The sequence below is a fragment of the Eubalaena glacialis genome, chromosome 11 (assembly GCF_028564815.1).
Source record: "Eubalaena glacialis isolate mEubGla1 chromosome 11, mEubGla1.1.hap2.+ XY, whole genome shotgun sequence".
Taxonomy (NCBI): domain Eukaryota; kingdom Metazoa; phylum Chordata; class Mammalia; order Artiodactyla; family Balaenidae; genus Eubalaena; species Eubalaena glacialis.
In genome coordinates, this window is record NC_083726.1 from 9,790,410 (window position 1) to 9,810,271 (window position 19,862).

The 19,862-nt window shown below is 54.2% G+C and overlaps 1 protein-coding gene across 1 annotated transcript; it reads left to right on the forward strand.

Annotated features, from left to right (window-relative positions):
* The first annotated feature begins 8,229 nt into the window (after positions 1-8,229).
* On the forward strand, positions 8,230-19,329 carry CBX6 (chromobox 6). The gene is made up of 5 exons (XM_061204218.1): positions 8,230-8,375; positions 8,556-8,599; positions 8,756-8,821; positions 8,964-9,030; positions 13,557-19,329. The coding sequence occupies exons 1-5, from the start codon at positions 8,307-8,309 to the stop codon at positions 14,556-14,558; spliced, it is 1,248 nt and encodes a 415-aa protein (XP_061060201.1). The 5' UTR covers positions 8,230-8,306; the 3' UTR covers positions 14,559-19,329.
* The last annotated feature ends 533 nt before the right edge of the window (positions 19,330-19,862 follow it).

Genomic DNA, 19,862 nt, shown 5'->3' on the forward strand with positions numbered 1-19,862 from the left:
TTAGGTAATGATATGATTCAAACCCAAGGATATGGACCAAGGGCTCTGAGATGACCCCACATGGGAGATCTTGAGATAAGCATCTATATATAGATCTCTGAATGGCCCATGAGGATCACAGGCGAGAATCCTGGCCTATAGGTCTTGGATCATTATGTGACTTCAAACGGCTGAGTAGGTATCCTCAAAAATTGCTTCAAATGACTAAATGGTTTCCCTAGTGAGTAAGTACTTTTTACCCCCAGGAAGATTTAAATTAGGTTCAGAAATGTAAAAAGAACAAAAACTGAAGTGTTCATATTTTTATGTGAAGGCGGTTTTGCTATTTTATATCCTTACAATGTTAAAGAGAACTTGGCTTATTAGAATAATAGATTGCCTTGTGATTCCAATTTAAAATATGTAATCGACTAATTGATCAGCACTTAAGATTTTACTCTTTCATACACAGAACTGGGATAGCTCATAGAACTTCAAAGTCACCATAGTTTTAAGCTAAATGTGTTAGGCTTATAAGAATGTGTTAGGCTTAATTACTTGAGAAGGTTTGTCAGCCTATTATACTTAGGAAGTTAAGCAAATATATAATGCAGTATGAAATGTTTAAAGGAGTTTAAGTTTGGAAACGAGACCAAAATTAATCAAAGCCTTCTTAAAAGTGATTGCTAAACTTTGCTAGACCTATAATTAAAATAATAAGTAATGTAAGCTGAAATTAAGAGCTTAAGGATGAACTAGGGTTTTTCCTTTTATGCATAACTTTAATAAATTGAATATTAATTTTAAAAAACCGAAACAAACCCCTGAATCATCTTTTCTGCGCACAAAAACCGCTTTTAAGGATATCCAAAAAATTCACAGTAATGTGTTTGTTATCTGAGACAGTCTAATCACCTCTTATTTCTGTTCGTGCGGGGTCTAGAATAGGACAAATGCCAGCAGGGCCCTGAGCTGACCACCGGGCCCTCTTAAATCCACTCAGGAACTGGGCATGGGTCACGACTCTGCCTGCTATAAACAGCCATCACCAGTTACGGGTCCCACAGGACTTGGAGGACAGAAGCGTCCCCAGCCCTCCTGCAACTAAGGTTGTGGCCCACGGTGTCCCCCAGAGAGATGTCCCATTTCTGTTTGAGAGACGGTGGCCTGAAGACCTAACCCAGAGTTTGAGGCCGAGGTGCCCCAGGCCTCCTGCTCCCTCCAGGGCTCAGAACAAGAAGATCAAGATGCAAATTCTCTTCGGCAAAATCCTCATGGGCACCCCCTCCAGGTGAAGGCCTGTGCCCGACAGCAGGACTGCCCAGGTGGAAGAGTCCACCTTACAAATCGGGGTCACATACACAATACTGGAATACTCTCTGACAGCCTTGGAGGAACGGTGATGAACTTGGCTGGTGACAAAGGTCGGGGGCAGCCTCCCCCAGCCGGGGGCCTCTACCAGAATGACTGCTTCTAAACTTCATAATCAGGCCGACACATTCTTTTGTCCTCTGGCTACGGCCTACCTGCTCACCTGAGAACTCACATCCCTGGGAAATCCCTCCCAGTAATGGCTGAGAGGCCCAGGTGTGTCCCCAAGCTCTGGAGACCCACTCCCCTCCCGCTGTATCTGGGCTGCGTAGCTGGACACAGCAGCTTTCTCTGCGGGGCGTGCATTTCACAGACAGAACTCAATAAATCCATCGGAGGGGTTCTTTCTAATTGAACCCCTAGAAGTTTATCTTTTAAACAGGCCCAGAACCACTGTGTCACAGTAAGATTTTGGTCTTTACTATCACTTACCCTCGAGACCCCAGGGAAGGAGACAAAGAGGAAAAGGCAAAGGTGATGGGACACAGTGAGAGGTTCTCCTTCTCCGGCCAGGTCTGCCAGCTCTGGGGTGACACTGGTCCCCACTGTGAGCAGGAGCGGGGATGAAGCCAGGATGGTGAGGAGGGCAGGCGGCCAGCAGCCGAGGGCAGCAGCCAGCCTTCTCTGGCCCTCATGCTGGCCCACTGCCCCAGGGTGGGGGCCACGCGGCTTGGCAGAACTGGCTGGAGGAAACCAAAAGGAACACCGGCCTCTTGCTTCTCTTTCTCCCAGATGCAGCTTCCCAGCACCACCTGTCAGGTTGCACTAACCTTTCCTCGCAGTGAAAAAGGATCTGGAGAAATTAACATCGCCTCCCAAACAACCAAAAAGTATTGGGGCGGGGGGAGTTTCTCAGCAAAACAGGAAGAGCAGGAAGAGGGCAAGTTCGCACAGAGCTGGCTTCACTCTGCTGGGAGAGGAAAGAGAACAGCCGTGAACTTTGTATTTCTTCTCATCTGTTTTGCATTCACTAGAAGAGGGAGGGTTCGGCAGGGCCAGGGGGCCCACAAGAGATGGAATCGGCCCTGGATTCTATCTGTAATTGTTCAGGAGTCAGCTTCTCCCAATCATAGCCTTGACCACCTCCCCCCAGTTCAGTCCTGCTGACCTCGCTGGGGCCGCCAGCCTCAACAGCCAGACGGTTGTTGAAGAGAGAAACAAATTGTTCTACTTTGGGGCATCTTTGTAGAGAAGCTTAATGAACCAGCAGATGAGGGGAACAGCTTCCTCCCCCTTGCTCACCTCTGTTAGAGGGTGCCCAAGCTTGGAGATTCCTGACACAGCTCTTTCCCTTTTTATCTACAGCCCTCTGCCTCTGCCCTGGACTTACATCCAGGAGCCTGGGCCGTGGCTGATTTGAGAAGCAGCCACAGCTTGGCTCTCAGGACCACTCCAACCACCCAAGGCTTTGCCTCTGTGTTAACCTCGCTGTGCCAGGACCCTTCTCCTCTTGCCGTGAGTTCTCTCCTGGAGCTTCCTTACTGCACTCAGAACAACGCCCAAGCTCTCCTTCGTGGCCTGTAAGACTCTGCACGTGGGCGCCCTGCCTTCCGAGAAGACCTCAGTCTCCACCTCAGCCCCCCAGGCTTCCTTCCGTCCCTCAGATATGCCGAGCATGTCCTTGCCTCAGGGCCTTTGCACCTGCTGCTCCTTCTGCTTGGAAAACTCCCAGGTCTATGTAGCTGCCTCCTTTTCCTCATGCAGGGCTCATCTCAGATATGGCCCCGCAAAAGACCTGCTCTGACCACCCTAGCTGAGCGCCCCATCCACCTACCCTATTCCTCCCTACCATGCGATCTTAGTCTTTTTATAATACATATCTGGCCTGAAAATCATCTCCTTGTCTTGTGTGTTCAATGTCTGTCTGATGCCCTCATAAGAATCTAAGCTTCTTGAGGGCAGGTGTCTGTCTTTTCTCTGCCAGATCTCCAGCACCTAGAATAGTGCTGGGTACATGGGTGGCACTCAGTAAATATTAGTTGGTTGGCTACCCAATGTCAGGGAAGTGAGGGGTATAGGGGACCCTGCCCTCAGGGAGATCATGCTTTGTAGGAGGAGATGACAAGTGACCCAACAGAACTCTTCAGTGCTCCTGGAACTCTGCAAATACTCAAATGGGGCCAAGGAAGCCTGGCCAGTTCTATCTGGGGGACCAGATATGGCTTCATACAGAAGGACACCCCAGGACTGTGTTTTGAAAGATATGTGGTGCTTCCCAGATGAACCAAAGATGCAAAAGTGTGAAAAAGCAGAGACCATTCAGGAAACAGCAGGTGGTCTGATGAGACCAAAGGAAGGGGTTGTCTGGGATGGGGGACAGGGAGTGGAAACCATCAGGAAGGGCCCCTTCGCCATGAGAAAGAGCTCAGGCTGCTTTCTAGAGGCAGCGATGAGCCACTGAGAGGGTTTTTTTTCCCCCTGTTGATATTTTCGCTTCTTCCAGTGTTGAAAAGTCTTAAATGGAGGAATGATTTGGTCAGAACTGCCTTTGCAAAAGATCCCTCTGCCAAAATTGGCATTCCCTGTATCCCTTGCCCAATTATGACCGTATTCAGGCATATTTCCAAAAGTCTCTACTGCTCTCTTTCTAAAAATAGTTAGCCTTTCTTTGGGGGCACATAATTTCACAGCACAATATTTCAGAAGGAACTATACATGTTTCCACTCTTTGGGACTCGTATTGTCACCTGACTGCACATCTTCAGCTTTTTGTGTCCATAGTTTTGTAAGTCAAATTACATCACATGGCAGATCTCATCTGGTACCAGGAGGAGATGAAGGGCATCTAATGGATGTAGAACTTAAGTTTTGTTCATCTCAGCATCTTCCATGCTTGGGTAGAAACCCAATATCCTCAACAGTGAAGTGGAATAATAATAGTATCTACCTCATATGATTATTCTGAGAATTCAATTAGTTAGTATCATATGTAAAGCACTTGGAGGAGTCCTTGAAACACGATGAATGCCACGTAAAGTGTTTGGTGTTATTTTTGACCAATACAGTTTCAATTTCTTGAACTGATCCAATAAACTGAGTTTCAGTGGAAGAAAAACTTGTATATACATTGTGTGTGTGTGTGTGTGTGTGTGTGTATGTGTATTTCTCTAGCTATGAGCTGGTCTAGGGCATATACATACACTCCCACTATCACATACCTACTATATGCCGGACAGAGCTCCAGGTGCCATACTTATGTTATCTCATTATCCTCACAATAAACTTACAAGATAGGCATGGTTACCCCCATTTTACAGATGAAGAAAACTGAGGCTCAGAGAGGCTGACAACTAAAAGTTGCACAGCTCACATCACATCTGTTTGCACCTTCATCCCTCTGTGCACCTCAGTTCCTAGAGCCCAACGCAGGGATGGAAGGGGACACTCAGTGGTGTTTGCTGGGTCCGAATCCACACATATGTTATAGGGTCAAACTTACTCTTAAAAAATCCCTTCAAGGTGGGGAGGGATAAATGGGAGATGGAGATCAACATATACACACTATTATATATGAAATAGATAACTAATAAGGAACTACTGTATAGCACAGGGAACTCTACTCAGTACTCTGTAATGATCTATATGGGAAAAGGATATTAAAAAGAGTGGGTATATGTATATGTGTAACTGATTCACTTTGCTGTACAGCAGAAAGTAACACAACATTGTAAATCAACTATACGCCAATAAAAGCTAAAAAAGAAAGAAAAAGAAAAATCCCTTCAATGGCCCATTCATGTATCCAACAAATATTTATTGAACACCTTGTGGTGTTGGACCAAATCTCAGACTGTGGAAGAGGTGGAAGGGACTTTCTCTCATGGAAGCTCTTGCTCTACTGACCCCTCTACCTGGGATGTCTTTCTCATTCTTCACTAGCAGGCAAACTCCTCTTCATCTTTCAAGTTCCAAATTAAATGTCCCCACCTCTGAGAAGCCTTCCCAGCCTGCCTTCCTCCAGGCAGTGGGCTGCTCCCTTATCTAGTACAATGGTTCATTTTATGTGTCAGCTTGCCTGGGCTACGGGATGCCCAGATAGCTAATAAACATTATTGCTCACAGGTCTGCATTAGATTCAGTACACCAAATAAAGAGGTCCACTCTCACCAATGTGGACAGGCACCATGGTATCCACCGAGGGCCCGAATAGAACCAAAAGGCAGAGGAACGGCAAATTCCCTCTTTTTTTGAGCCCGGACATTCATCTTCTCCTGCCCTCACACACTGGAGTTCCTCACACCCTAAGACTTGGGGACTTATACCAGCAGCCCACTGGTTCTCAGGCCTTCTGCTACCAGCTTTCCTGGTTCTTCAGTTTGCAGACAGTGGACTTCTTAGGCCTCTATGACTATGTGAGCCAATTCCTATAATAAATCTCCTCTTATATATCTCTATGTATATCCTATTGGTTCTGTTTCTGGAGAACTTTGACTAATACATCTAGACTCCCAGGGCATCCTATACCTACTGTTTGTGGCAGGTTGAACAATGCTCCACCCACCCAAAGACGTCCACATTCTAATCCCCAGAACCTATGAACATGATACCTTATATACCCTATGTAATATGTTACCCTATGGTGAAAAGGACCTTGCAGATAAGGTAAGGGTGTCGAGATGGGGAGATTATCCTCGATTATCTGGATGGGCCCAATGTAATCACAAAGGTCCTTATTAGAAGCAGGCAGTTGGTCAGTCAAGGGAAGGCAAAAGTAAATACTAGAGTGATGCAGCCATGAGCCAAGGAATGCCAGCAGCTGCTAGAAGCTGGAAGAGGCAAGGAATGGATTCTCTCCTTAGAGCCCAATGACACCAATTTGGAACTTCTGATCTCCAGAACTGTAAGATAATACATTTGTGTTGTTTCAAGCCACTGAGTTTGTGGTACCATTACAGCAGCCATAAGAAATGAATACATTTTTATTCCAGCACTAATCACACTGCATAGCAGTTACCTTTCTCACCTGAGAGCTCCTCAAGCCTGGGGCACCTTTGTTTCTGACAGTTTAACACAAAGCCTCAAAAAGGGCTCACAAAAGCTGCCGAATGAACTAACAAATGGATTGATGCTTACCCGCTTCATCCGGCTGCCTGTGTCCCTCAGCCTGAGAACACACACACACACACACACACACACACACACACACTCATATCCACATAGCTTACCTGTCCATCCACCCACACCCCCCCCAGGAGGGCAGCTCTATCCTTACACAGAAGCCCACTTTGGGCTGGCCAGCAAATAGCTATCTCTCAAGAGCATGTCGATTTTAAGGGGGGAGGGGGATTTCTCCCAAGGTAATAACTGGACAAATCAGCAGACATGCAGGAGTGAGAAGCAGAAATTTTGACGCGGTTGACTTGAAACCACAAGAATTGGTGTTGCACCACAGACATGTAAAAATCCTCCTTTCCAATAAATAAATAAATAATGAGCGCAAGAGACACCCCTGAGCCTTACCACATTCCCGTTTCTCTCCACCTCCGTCTCAATCCCACCACAGCCACTAAAATGATGGGGAAATCTGTACTTAGTGACACCAAAAGAGGTCCACTTTATCTCATTAAGAGAGACAAATGGATTCCAGCTAGTGTGATATGATCCCATTTTGCTAAAAAGAAAGAATTTAAATATATCTATATCATCTATATATAGTGTGTATATGTGCATATATATGTGTGTTTATATAGGCATAGGACAGAGGCTGGAAGAAGATCCGTGAAGAGGTTAATGGTTTGACGGAGATTATAGACGGCTGCTTTTTTTCTTACTTTTAAAAAAATTTACAAAGTACAGGACTGTTGGTGTGATTTAAAAAAATAAATAAAGTTTAAATAATACAAAATTAAAAAATTGGAGCGTTTTGTGCGACAGGGCTACTTTGCGTCCCTTCCAAGACAGCCTAGGTCTCCCAGCCCCTCCCCAAATAGGAAGCTGGGCTCTGGTCTCCCCGTGAGCAATGGCGGAACCATTAGAGGAACTGTAGGGGGCAGGAGGGTGACGCGGCACCGGGCCTGGGAATTAGAAAACATACAGACGTGACCGCGAGGGCGGCTTCTGCCGAATGACCCAAGGATGACCCGCTTCGGGCCCAATCTGGTATGTGGGGAGTTCGTTGTCACCCCGCGGCCTCTCTCTTCCGAACCGCCCCACGGCCACATCTTCCTCGCTGCGTCTTCACCCGACCTCCCGGGCGAGGGCAGGTGCCGCCCAAGACCCCGGCAGAAAAACAGATGCAAAGGATCACCCCGGCCTTCCTCGGCCCCATTCACTGCCTCCCCCACCCTTTCCTGCGGTGGCGTTTTTGTTTTAATTCATCTGAACTGGTTACAAAACCACACTCCCACGAATACATAAATAATGGATAAGGGGTGGGGTGGGGGGCAATGTTTTAAAGAAATTCCCGCAGGGCCTGGCAAGGCAACAGCAAATGCATTTCTGCTGTATCATATTTAACTGTTTGCAAACTTCTGCTGGGAGGATGAGCAGCGGCTGCAGAGACTCCACCGCCCTTCCCCGCCCGGGGCCAGGAGAGACTTGCAAGGGAGGGTTCAGAGGGAGAAGTTATCAGCTCACGGGGGCCGAGAAGATGCAGAGGGGAATGAGAAAGTGTTTGTAAGATTGCACCGCCCCCAGCCCGGCTTCGCGCAGGCCAACCATCTCCCTCCCGGCCTCCGGCCCCGGTTCCCCCAACCAGGCTAGGCCCCTTTAAGAACCAGCGCGCGCCCCCGCCCCGCGTGCGCTCACTTTCCCTAGCAACCGCCCCGGGGGAGGAGAAGGTCCTGGCAACGGCGCGCCAGCCCAGAGGGTCACGTGACGGCCCGCAGCTGGAACGCGAGCGCGCGCCCCGCCGCGCGCCCGCCCGCCGAGCCTGGGCGCTGTGGCGCGTGCGCGAGCGGTGCAGCACCGGCCGCGGGAGCAGGGAGTATTATGGGCTGTGGGTGCCGCTGAGCAAGATGGAGCTGTCTGCAGTGGGCGAGCGGGTCTTCGCGGCCGAATCCATCATCAAACGGCGGATCCGAAAGGTTAGCCGCCTCCCAGGGCGGGACGCCTAGCCCCGCAGCCGGTCCCCAGATCCGCGGGCCATCGGGGCGAAGCGGTCCCGCTAACCCGGGCTTTCTCGCCCACCCCCGCGCAGCCGCCTCCTCGCGTCCCCGCATCTTCCCCACCCCCACTCCCCCCTTTTTTCCTTCTCTGTTTTTCAGGGACGCATCGAGTACCTGGTGAAATGGAAGGGGTGGGCCATCAAGTGAGTGTCACGGGATCCAGGGGCGAGGGGGGAAGGGAGGCAGCGCACACCGGGGCCTTTTTTTTTTTCCCTTGGAGGGTGCGCACATTTGCTCCCTCGCATGTGCCTCTGGCTCCCTGGTTTTCTTTTTTATTTTGTGCATGCGTAACTCGGCAGGTACAGCACTTGGGAGCCGGAGGAGAACATCCTGGACTCGCGGCTCATTGCAGCCTTCGAGCAGAAGTGAGTTTGGGAAGCTGGCAGAGGCGGCGGGGCTGAGGCTCGGCTGGGGCGCCGCGCGGGGAAGCGGGAGAGCCGGGGAGGGCAGCGCGGAGTGGGGCCCAGGAAGGGGCTCTTTTTAACCTCTGGCGTTTCTCGGCCGCAGGGAGAGGGAGCGTGAGCTGTATGGGCCCAAGAAGAGGGGACCCAAACCCAAAACTTTCCTCCTGAAGGTAACCTGGCCCAGCCCCAGCAGGCCCCTCTCGGGCCCCCAGCCCGGGCGCAACACGGGGCCTGCAGGGGAGGGACAGATCCGCGGCCGCCCAGGCGGGCGGGTCTTTCCAGAGGGGCCCCAGCTGGGCAGGGGGTGGTTGTGAGCCCCCGAAGAGCCCCTGGCAGCAGGCCCTGGCCAGCTCCAGCTTCAGCAAGAGGGGCCTGGGAATGGGGACAAGGGGGAAGGATAATCCTCGCTGACAAAACCAGGGTCTGGGGAGGCCAGCAGGAAGCGGGTGGGTGAGGCAGGTGGGGTGCCCACCTGAGGGGGTGGCAGGGAGGTTTGCTTCTGCACGTGAGAGCCTTCATCTCCCCCAGCCTTGAGCTGGTAGGGCTCTGCCTGGAATTAGAACCCAGGGGGAGAGTGAATTTGGTCTCCCTCATCGTGGGGAACAGGGAGAGGCTTTGGGGGGGGGGCACCTGCCTCCCTGCCCGCAGCTTCCCTCTCTCAGGATTTGTTCTGTATGCCTACCCTCCTGACAGAGGGATCCAACTTGAATTTGACCTTAAATCACTTCACTTTGAGTTTTATCACCCAGGCTGGGCCACTGGTTCTTAGTTTCGCCCACTTTTGGCTGTCTCTGGAGGCTCTAATGAGGATGGAGAGTGGGAGAGTAAAAGCAGAGCACATTAGCCTCGGCAAGGGAGGGCGACCTAGCTCCACAGGAAGCCATCTTAGAGTTTTTTTGGTGTTTATTTTATTTTTTTTAGTGAGAAAGAACAGAGTCTGGGAAGGGAAGGCGAGATGACCCAAGGTGGCAGGCAAGGCTGCAGGCGGGCCTCCGTGGGCAACCACAGTCCCCCCCACTAGTGCTAAGGTTGTCTCAGGGCCCCTTCCCACCCCGACAGCCTGTGACTTTGTGGCAGTTGGCACGGGAAGGGCAGGCAGGACTCTGCAGAAAAGAGGCTGTGCAGAATGCAGAACTCAGAATCTCCAATTTGTCCTAAAGGCTCAAAGCCCAATTTGGGGGGGCTCTCCAGCCCCCCACCCCCCAAAAGAACTGGGCAGAAGTGAAAGAAATAATGGTTTCCAGAATTACATATTTCTGTGTCCCTTGTCGCCAAATTACACACATCTTAGGGGATCTCTGGAGTAACCTTAACTCTTGATGCTTCTTCGGAGGGATGGGGCAGAGCAGCTGGAGGGCCAGTGGGCTGTGTGACAGCCTCTCAGTGCAGCTGGAGTGCCCTCTAGCGGGGAAGTGAGTAATGACCATGAGCATTGATTCACAAAATGCTTTTCTTTTTTAATAGCTATATCTCCTGAGCTGGCTATGGGCCTAACACAGTGCTGAGCCCCACATGGATTATCTCCTTTAAATCTCTCAACAACCCTATGAAGTAGGGAATATTATCCCTATTTTGCAGATGAGAAGATCAAGGCCCAGGGAGGGGAAGTGATTTACCTGAGCTCCCACCACCCAGCTTCCTGGCTTCATCATGTCTCCTTTTCTTAACCCTGTCCCTCAGAGAGTACACGTCAGGTTAAGGGAGCAAGATGGACACACACACATACACACACAAAAAGGAAACTATGAAGGCTGTGGAGTTGGTGGGGCAGGGGATGGAGAGGCAGATGAGAGAACCTTGATCTGGACCTTAAAAACAGGTAGAATGAGAGAGAGAGATATTTGCTAGGGGTGATGGAGATCAGCTTGGTCTGAACCCATTGCTCTGTGGGTCACCAAGAGGCAGTGTGTATAGTAAACAAATTACACTCAGATAGCACTCACTTTCTGCAGGGAACTGTTCTGAAGAGAACAGGAGCCCCTGAGGTAGGTTGCATTATCCCCATTTTGTAGATAGAAGAACTGAGGCCAGAGAGATTAAATAACTTGCCCGTGGTCACAGAGAGTGAGTGGTAGAGTCCAGGTCTTTAACCTTCCACATTATCTATGTATAGTACATGCCAACCCCTCAGAGCCGTGCCTGTCACACAGTCAGAGTGCAATAAATGCCTTGGGCTGTGGTTACCAGTTTTAATCCACGGGCAGACCCAGGTCCCACCTTCAAAGAATTCTCAACCTGGGGAGAAGAGAGGAGGAGGGTGAACCAGCCCGTTTTTAAAAATAATAATAATGTTTAGACATTATACAGTAAGAAATATTTTTGTAGAAAGGTTGGAAACCATACATTAGAAAAAGATTACTGCTCATAAGCACCCGCCCCGCCCCTTGGATAGTCTAGTATTCTTCGAGTGCTTGCTGTGTGCCAGGCAGTGTGCTAACCAGGTAACATATACTGTGGTCAGAGGAGGCCCACTAAGCTGGGGTTTCATCCTGGATCTGGTGTTTGCCTTGCCTGCGCTCCTTGCCAGTCCCCAGGGACCATGCATCACTGCTGGACTCCGGCGTAACCATACTTACAGAGGTCCCGCACAGACAGCATGCAGAGAGACTAACCACCAACCCCTGGGGATCAGAAAGAGTGGGGAATCCCCTAAACTCCATGGGGGATGAACCTGCAAAAAGCCCTTGTTGCCATGCCAAGGGAAGGCTGGCTTTCCCCTGCCTTTGTCTGGGAAGGGGTGTGAGGGAACCAGTCCCTGGCTCCACTGGCTCGGAGCAGGAGGAGCTGGCAGCCCTGGCACAGGGCAGGTCGGGCCCACGTGTGCTGCCACCTAGTGGCTGGAGGGATGGTTAACTAAGCCACCCCAGGAAACCCCCAGCAGGGCTGGGAGGACCATGTGGCAGTAAAGTGTGCCTCTCCTACATTCTAAGTGACATCCTCGCTTATTCAGCATGTAAGTCCACAAACACCTCTTCTGGGGGTTGTGGTCAAATACAGTCTAGTCTTGTCTGAGAGGTGTACAGGCTGCCTCCCAGGTACTGGTCAACCATCCAGCACTGTGGGGATGGGAGGTGGAGAGACCCTCAACCACAGATCCCACCCTTGGGGAGCTCACAGACTGACCATGGGAATGTGTCCTTTCTCTCAGCCACCCCTAGCTCACCTGGCTGGAAGCAGTCACCACCTAATGGTCCCTCTTTCCCCCAGGAACCAGGGTATCTGTATAGAACCCAGACTGGTCATCCATCTCTACCCTCTGTCCAGCCATTGCTTTCAGTCCCTTGGCCACTCCATCCTCTCATCGCTGGGCTCTCTCTGCCTCCACCATTTGTCTTAGCAGGGCCCCTTCAGCAGGCCACCTGGGGCACAGTCAGCTCAGGAAGGACCAGGGTTTTTTCCTACTTAGGCTTCATCCTCCACAACTGGGACCTAATCTGTGCTCCTCTGGACCCTGTACTTCCTCTGTTGTATTGAATCACCCTGCACCCTAATTGCCTGTTACTTGTCTTCTCCGTGGAGCACAGCCCCCTAGGGGTAGAAGCTGTGTGTGGTCATAGTTGTAGCCCTAAGCAGCTGGCACTTAGTGACTCATCAGTACTTTCTTAGTGAAGGAAGGACTGGCCATGGAGGATGGTTTACATAACCTTGTGAGTCTCTTGCCCTAGACCTGGAGTCTCTGAGGGCCCTGCCACACACACCCACACCCCACACACACACCCCCTCGCATCTTCCATGAGACAGAAGGTGAGCTGCTGCAGAGCCCTGGCGGGGCTTTATAGATTTCACCCCTGGGAGTGTGTGCAGCTGGGCCCAGGAGCCTGGGACAGTATCCCTTGCTCCCCACAGACTTCTGCTCAGCCATCCGGTCCCCAGGCCATCTTGGCAGAGAATATGAAGTGGCTGATCCCACCTCTTAGTCCATCCCCACCAAACCCATGTCTACTTGGGGTGGATGCCAACCAGGCTTTAGGTGCTGGCTTTGGAGTCTGTTGGCACCAATTTGCTCAGACCCAGGCCCTGAGCCAGACCCTGGGCAGTCAGATGAATCAGACCCAGGAGGGGAAGTGCCGGGGGCGGGGGTGGGGAGGTGGGGGGTGGGGAGTGGGGTGCTGGGAGTGAGGAGGAGGAGCCAAGGGTCTGTCCCATAGCTGGTGATGAGCTGAGGAGGCAGGGCTGAGCTGGAGGTGCCTCCTGTTCAGAGGGAGAGAAGGAGCTCAGGGCATCTGCTAATAGGTCCGTAGGGCTGGGGTATGGGGTGAAGGTGGGAGGGGTCGCCCTCGCCTTTCTGTCACCAAAAATTAGTCCATGGAGGAGCGCTGGGCTGGGATCCTCCCAGGGCGGGGTTGATCAGGGGCTTCTTTCCGTGCAGTGTCCTGGCTGTTGACACTCCTCTGTGTCAGCAAGGGCAGCCACCGACCCGTCTGTCCCTCGGACCCACGGCCAAACTTGGAAAGTTAGTCTTGGAGCTGGGCCTGGATGAGGGTCTGACTTGCCCTCCAACCTTCCACACTTTGTTATCACCCGTCTGAACCTGTTTTCCTTTTATCGCTAAGGCAAGGTCAAGAGCACCACTGATTTCTTAAGTGCTCTCAGGATGGTTTCTTGAGACCATACTTGTGGGTGGCTGGTGCAGGGGTGTCCAGAGGAGGTCAGCGGGTGGCCGAGCCCTCAGCCACTGCCTCCCTCTGTCCCGCAGGCGCGGGCCCAGGCGGAGGCCCTCCGCATCAGTGATGTGCATTTCTCGGTCAAGCCGACCGCCAGCGCCTCTTCGCCCAAGCTGCATTCCAGCGCTGCCGTGCACCGGCTCAAGAAGGACATCCGCCGCTGCCACCGCATGTCCCGCCGCCCCCTGCCCCGCCCAGACCCCCAGGGGGGCAGCCCCGGCCTTCGCCCGCCCATCTCACCCTTCTCCGAGACCGTGCGCATCATCAACCGCAAGGTCAAGCCGCGGGAGCCCAAGCGGAACCGCATCATCCTGAACCTGAAGGTGATCGACAAGGGCACGGGCGGAGGCGGCGCCGGGCAGGGGGCCGGGGCCCTTGCCCGCCCCAAAGTCCCTTCACGGAACCGCGTCATCGGCAAGAGCAAGAAGTTCAGCGAGAGCATCCTGCGCACGCAGATCCGCCACATGAAGTTCGGCGCTTTCGCGATGTACAACAAGCCCCCGCCCGGCCCTCTGCCGCCCCCGCCGGCCACCAAGGCCGACATCGCCGCCTCCCCTGGCCAGGGGCTGCTCCTGGCAGCCCCCAGTGCCCCGTACGACGCCCGCAGCTCCAGCTCCTCCGGCTGCCCTTCGCCGACCCCGCAGTCCTCCTCCGACCCGGATGACGCGCCCCCCAAGCTGCTCCCCGAGACCACGAGTCCATCTGCCCCCGACTGGCGGGAGCCCGAGGTGCTTGACCTGTCCATCCCTCCCGAGGCGGCGGCCACCAGCAAGCGGGCGCCTCCCGATGTCACTGCGGCTGCCAGCCAGGCCCTTCCCGCGGCCCCTCAGCCTGCCGGCGCCGCCTCAGAGCCCGAGGCTGGAGACTGGCGCCCTGAGATGTCACCCTGCTCCAACGTGGTCGTCACCGATGTCACCAGCAATCTCCTGACGGTCACTATCAAGGAATTCTGCAACCCTGAGGATTTCGAGAAGGTGGCTGCTGGGGTAGCAGGCGCCGCAGCGGGGGGTGGCAGCAGTGGGCAGAGCAAGTGAGGGGCTCCACCAAGGAGGGGGGTTTGGGGGGCCCTCCTGCCCAAAGTCATACTCTTGCTCCCGCCCCCGCCCCCGCACTCAGACAACCCTGCCTGTGCTTTGCTTGTTTCAAATGGCTCGGTGTTGACCCCGGGATGGGGCTGGGCAGTTGGAGCCCCCTGAAGCCCAGTGGGAGGGGCGGTCCTGGAACGGGGTGGGGCTAGGGTGGGGCCAGGACACTGGGAAGTACTCCCTCTTGTCTCTTGGCCCCCTCCCTGCCCACGCACAGTGGGGCCTGCTGGGTGGCTCCTGGGGAGCCCCGGAACTTGGGGTTCAGCTGCCCCCTCCACATCCCATCTCTCCCCAGCTTGCTTCCAGCTCTCGCGCACAGCATCTGATTTCTCGGTGCTAACCCGGCAGCTGCTGGGGCCCCTTAGGGGACCCCATCCCAGCTGGGCACCGTCCCTTTCCTTCTTCCAGATGACCGGGAAGGAGGGGCAGGGATGGGAAAGCCCGGACAGAAGTTGAGGTGAAGGCGGCCTTGGCCCCTCGCCTCCCCCCCCGCCACGAGGGCGGCAGGAGCAGGGCCCACTTTCGGACGAGACCCAAGCAGGTCCCCGTGGGCCTCACCCACCCATCTCTTTCCTCGTCCCGCTCTCAGAGGCGGGAGGGACTGGCACGGCCCTCACCTGCCACGGCCTCCCAGCATCTAAAGACCCCTCAGTTCTCGACCAAAGGTGCTACAAGAGCCTGCTGCGCGGACTTCCGATTGCGCATGCGCCTGCCGTCCTGGGCGGGTCTGCGTGGATCCGTGTGTGCGTTGGCCCCTGGGCCCGGTTCTCGAGGCTGCGCCCTTTAGGGTTCCTCACAGTAAGGTCGTCAGAGCGAAAGCTTGGAACCCTCCCTTGCCATCAGCCGGGCCTGGGACCTGGCCCAGGTCTGAGGAGTTTGCTGTGGAGGCCGATCCTCCCAGCCCGCGTGTGCGGGGGGCACGCATCCCACGCCCTTCTCCTTTGGGGCGGTCAGACGTGGCATGGTGGGGACCGAGGCAGAGGGGAGACCCCCGTCCCAAGCTTCTTCTTCCTCCTGGGTGTTCGGGGGGAGTAGGAAGCCTGGACACCGTTCCGAGGGTCTCCGGCTTCTCCGGACCCCTCTCTCTTGCTTCTGACCGCCCAGGCTTTCTCACAGCCCAGCCTGCTTGAAGCACTGGGAGGCCTCTGGTGCCCTGGGCAGCTTCTCTTTCCTCTGCTGCCAGGGAGCTGAGGTGTCCATGCCAGTGGCAGAGACCAAAACCCCAGTTTTAGGCCGGGCACTGGGAGGGCAGGGTGGCCGAAGCGGGGGGACGGAAGAGGGGGCACGTGCGGGACCAGGGGTCTGGTGGGCAGGGGAGACAGCCCTGCTGGCCAGCCCTGAGGCGCTGCCCGGACTCAGTTTGCCATGAGTGGCGTGTCCTTGCACGTGGCTCAAGGTGGCTTCCTGGTGTGTGGGCTGAGAGCCATGATGGCAGAAAGGGAATTCCAGTTCGGAAACAAACGCCTTTGTCATAAGCACGGGAGGACTGTTTCTTCCGAATCTCCCCGCCAGGGATTGTGGCAGGGCCCCTGACCCTCCCCACCCCAGGATGTAGAACGGGGGCCGTCACAGGGTTTGGGGGACTGGTGCTCCTGGACCCCTCCCCACCCTGCCCTTTGTGTTGGCTCTGTGGCCGTCCAAGTGCCAATTGGCTTCCCCCCAAATAAGGGCTGGTATTTCTCCTCTGTCCTTAGAGGGGATTTCCCCCCCGACCCCCACCCCAGGTGAGTGTCCACCTGGGTGCCAGTTACAGGTGTTTCCAGAGACCATAGAAATGTGTTTTCCTGAGAGTCCGTGTCATTCGTGACTTTTTTTGTAAAGAAGTTGTGTTTTCAGAGGTGATTTTATGACAGGAAAGTGAAAGAATTAGTTTTGCAAAAAACAGAAAAAATAACAAAAAAAGAGGGGAAAAAAAAAGAAATAGAAAAAAATATTGTGGGATTCCTATGGGGTTGGGGGGGGGTGGGGAGAAAGAGATATTTAAAGAAAAACTAGTAACGCAGTGATTGCACAGGTGAGGCGGCAATGTTAGGAACGTGGATAGAGGCCCAGGCCCAGCTGGGAGGCTCCCGGGCACGGCAACTGCCCTCCTTCCTTGGCCCGAGGCAAGGTAAGCCCTCCCTCCGCTGGACCCAGACTCCACACCTGTCCCCGCTTGAGGGGAAGGATGACCCCTGATCCCAAGGGAACTTGCCAGAAGCTGCAGGGGCCAGGCAAATAGAGCTGAGATTTGGGGAGGTAGGAGTCAACAGGGGTCCCACCATCACCGGGACCCATCGTTGGTGACTTTCTCCAGGAAGGCTGGTGAGTAGGTACAGTTGGGTTCCTTGCCTTCCTCCATTCCTTTGCCAGCCTATTGGGCCGTATGGTCCCTCCACCGCCACCCCGTGGGGGAATCTCCCTCCCCATCGCCCCAATGACCAAGACACCCCCGAGCTTCCCTGGCCAGGTAGGGGATGCAAGCTTCAGGAAGACAGGAGCTATGGACTCTGGGAGAGTATTAGGTGGTGATCAGAGGGGGTTGGGGGTAGCCGTAGGGAGAGGGAGTGCCTGCCCCTTCTCTTTTCACAGGGAGGGTGCTGCCCTTGACCCCCAGCTGTGCAGCCCTGCCCCAGCCCATGCAGAGGCACGCATGCACACTGCTCCCAGGCGGGCAGCTCCCCTGAGGGCCTAAGTGGGCACCTGGTCAAGAGCAAGCGGAGCCCTCCTTACCTCTCTCCCAGGGTGGCTCTGAGCGGGGTCCCACAGCCCCCCAGCACACGCTTGCACGGATCAGCCTCCCATGGGCCCTTCCTCCCCCATTGCTGCTTTTCCATTTGCCTATTACCAAGCAGAAGTTGCAGTCTGGTTTGCTTTATTTTTATATGTGAAATACCCCTCAAAGCCGGATCTTCTCCCATGTTCAGTAGTGGCTGGGGTCATCTCCCCCTGATGCCACCCTCTCCCCACCCCCATGTCATAGGAAACAGATGAGGTCTGGTGTCTCTGGTTTGAGGTAGGAAGTTGGGACCCATTCCTGTCTCATTCCCCTCCCGGATCCTCAGTTTGCCCTTCTGTGAAATGGGTGTATTGGGCGGCACAGCTTTTTCATAAAGCACTGCTGGTGTCCAGGCAGGTGCTGAAGATTAGGTGGTGGTCGAGGTTGCTGGCACTGGGGCCTCCAGCCTCCCACAGTCCCGTTTCATTCTCACCCTGCAAAGCGGTCAGGGTCAAAGTGGGCTTCAGCCTTCCTCTGCTCTGGAAAGAGGTGATGATCAAGTCCCCAACCTCAGTGTGAGGCAGGCAGAGTGGGAGGGGTCACCCCACTTACAAGACCAGGAAACTGAGGCTCTAAGAGGCAAGCTGCTTCACTGGAGCGAAGAGCCCAGCTGCTCTGGCCTTTTGGGGGAAGTCTCTTTAAAAGGTGGGGACCTGGGCCTTGGAGCCACTGCAAAGCCAGGGGGTACCCCCGAGCCAGGCGGTCCCGGGTGAGGAGTCAGCCCAGAGGAGGAAACCGTTAGCTCGGGGAGCTGGGCTGCCACCAGCCTTTCTAGCCTCCGGGTGGACCCAAGTGGACGCACCGCCTTTTCTGCCTTTGGGGGTTTTGTTGGTTGGTGTTGGTTTGGTTTTTTTTTGTTTTTTTGGGTTTTTTTTGCACTTGGCCCACGCTGGACAGTGGAACCCGCCTGTCAGTTCCACTTCCAGGCTCCCATGCACTAGCCCAAGGCAGCCTCTTGAGGGCTTGTATGGTTTAAGGAATCACTTTGGAAAAAAGAAAGGAAAGTGTTTAAAGGTTTTCGTTTTTTCTCTGTCTGCATCTCCTCTCAGATTCAGAAAGCCCAGAATTAGGGGCTAAAACTCTAGGAGAGGGGGTGTCCCCAGCCTGACCCTGTCTTGCTGATAGTCACCAAGACGCCAAAATAGGGGGGACGGGCTGGGTGAAGACTGAGGCACCCGCTTCCCAGGCCTGCGGGGTCCCCCCCATCCCGCCTTGAAGGAGTCAGCACCCCACTCCAACAGTGACTGAGCGCCTACTGTATGCAGAGCTCTGGCTAGGCAGAGGGGGGCTGGTGGTCTAACGAGGGACCCCCTTGCAAGAGGCCACAGTAGAAGGAACCAAGGGTTCTGGGTCTTCCCCCTGCTGTAGGGCGGAGTAGAGATGGAGACTTCTTGTTGTTGGTTTTAATTTAAAAACACAAAGGCCTAAAGAAATGTATCTTATAATTTTTTTTTAATTTTTGAAAAGCTCATTTAATGAATTGTGCACGAATGAATTCTATATATATAAAATATACATATATAGCTCTATATTTGGGGAGGGGCACTGTCTCTTTTTTCTCTCTCTCATTTTAAAAATGAAGTGTCGTTGCCTTCGTCTGTGGTTCAACCATCCAGCTCCCAGCTGGCTAAACTTTGCCTCCAGTGGTTCAAGACAGGAAACTAGTAGGGTGAGCAGGAGACCGGAGATGGGGACGCCGCCTCAGCGTGGGGCTGGGTCCCCAGGCCACAGGCCCCTCTCCCAGAGGTTGCAGGTGGAGAAGACGCCTTGTGTTGGGTGTGGCTTTTGGTTCTGTTGTTCCGGGTTCGGTTGTTTCTGGGCCGGGGGAGGGGCGTCTGTGCTGATTACTCTGTCTTGTATGTTTTGTTCTGCTGCTTTTCAATATCGTATCAATGCCAGGAAGGGGGCACGAAAAGCCTCTTTTGCCCCCCCCCCAAATAAATTGTCACATTCCGAAGCTAAGGTCTAGCCCCAGGTCTGTCTCATTTCTTCCTGCTGGGACTGTGGTCTTTAGAAAGCTCAGGCCATGCCTCTCCTGGTGCGGGTGCAGCGAGGGGAGGGGGGGCCCTGGCCCTCAGCGGTGGCAGGCCAGCGCTCCGGCCCGATTCCAAGCTCCCCGCCTCCCACCCCACGTCCACCTCGTAAGGGAGATGAGCTTGAGGGGAGTCCCCCTACACAGGTAAGCTGCGGTGCGTGCCACTTCTTGGAACCCGGAGACTACCTGGTCAGCGGGCACGTGGGAGGGGTGGGGCTCCCGCCACTGTCCGCCCCCCAGTTGGAGTCACAGCGCCCGTAGAGAGGGGGCCCCGGGGACTGGATCCCTAGCCAGCCGGTCACCACAGGGCCTGGGAGGGAGCAGGCCAGGGTTGGGGGCACGGGCTACCCTTGCCGGTAGTAGCCCTTGCTAACAAGCTGCTTCAGCTCAGAGAAACATCTGTTTTCTGGGCGCTCGTGTGCCTTCTCTGATGAGACGAGCAGCCTTGGGGAGCCCGTTG

What these genes read in the sequence shown, in the direction of transcription:
- CBX6 (XM_061204218.1), top strand. Translation starts at nt 8,307, where the DNA reads ATGGAGCTGTCTGCAGTGGGCGAGCGGGTCTTCGCGGCCGAATCCATC. An exon ending in TGGAAGGGGTGGGCCATCAA is followed by an intron (nt 8,600 to 8,755) that starts GTGAGTGTCACG and finishes GTAACTCGGCAG; the next exon opens with GTACAGCACTTGGGAGCCGG. An exon ending in CCAAAACTTTCCTCCTGAAG is followed by an intron (nt 9,031 to 13,556) that starts GTAACCTGGCCC and finishes TCTGTCCCGCAG; the next exon opens with GCGCGGGCCCAGGCGGAGGC.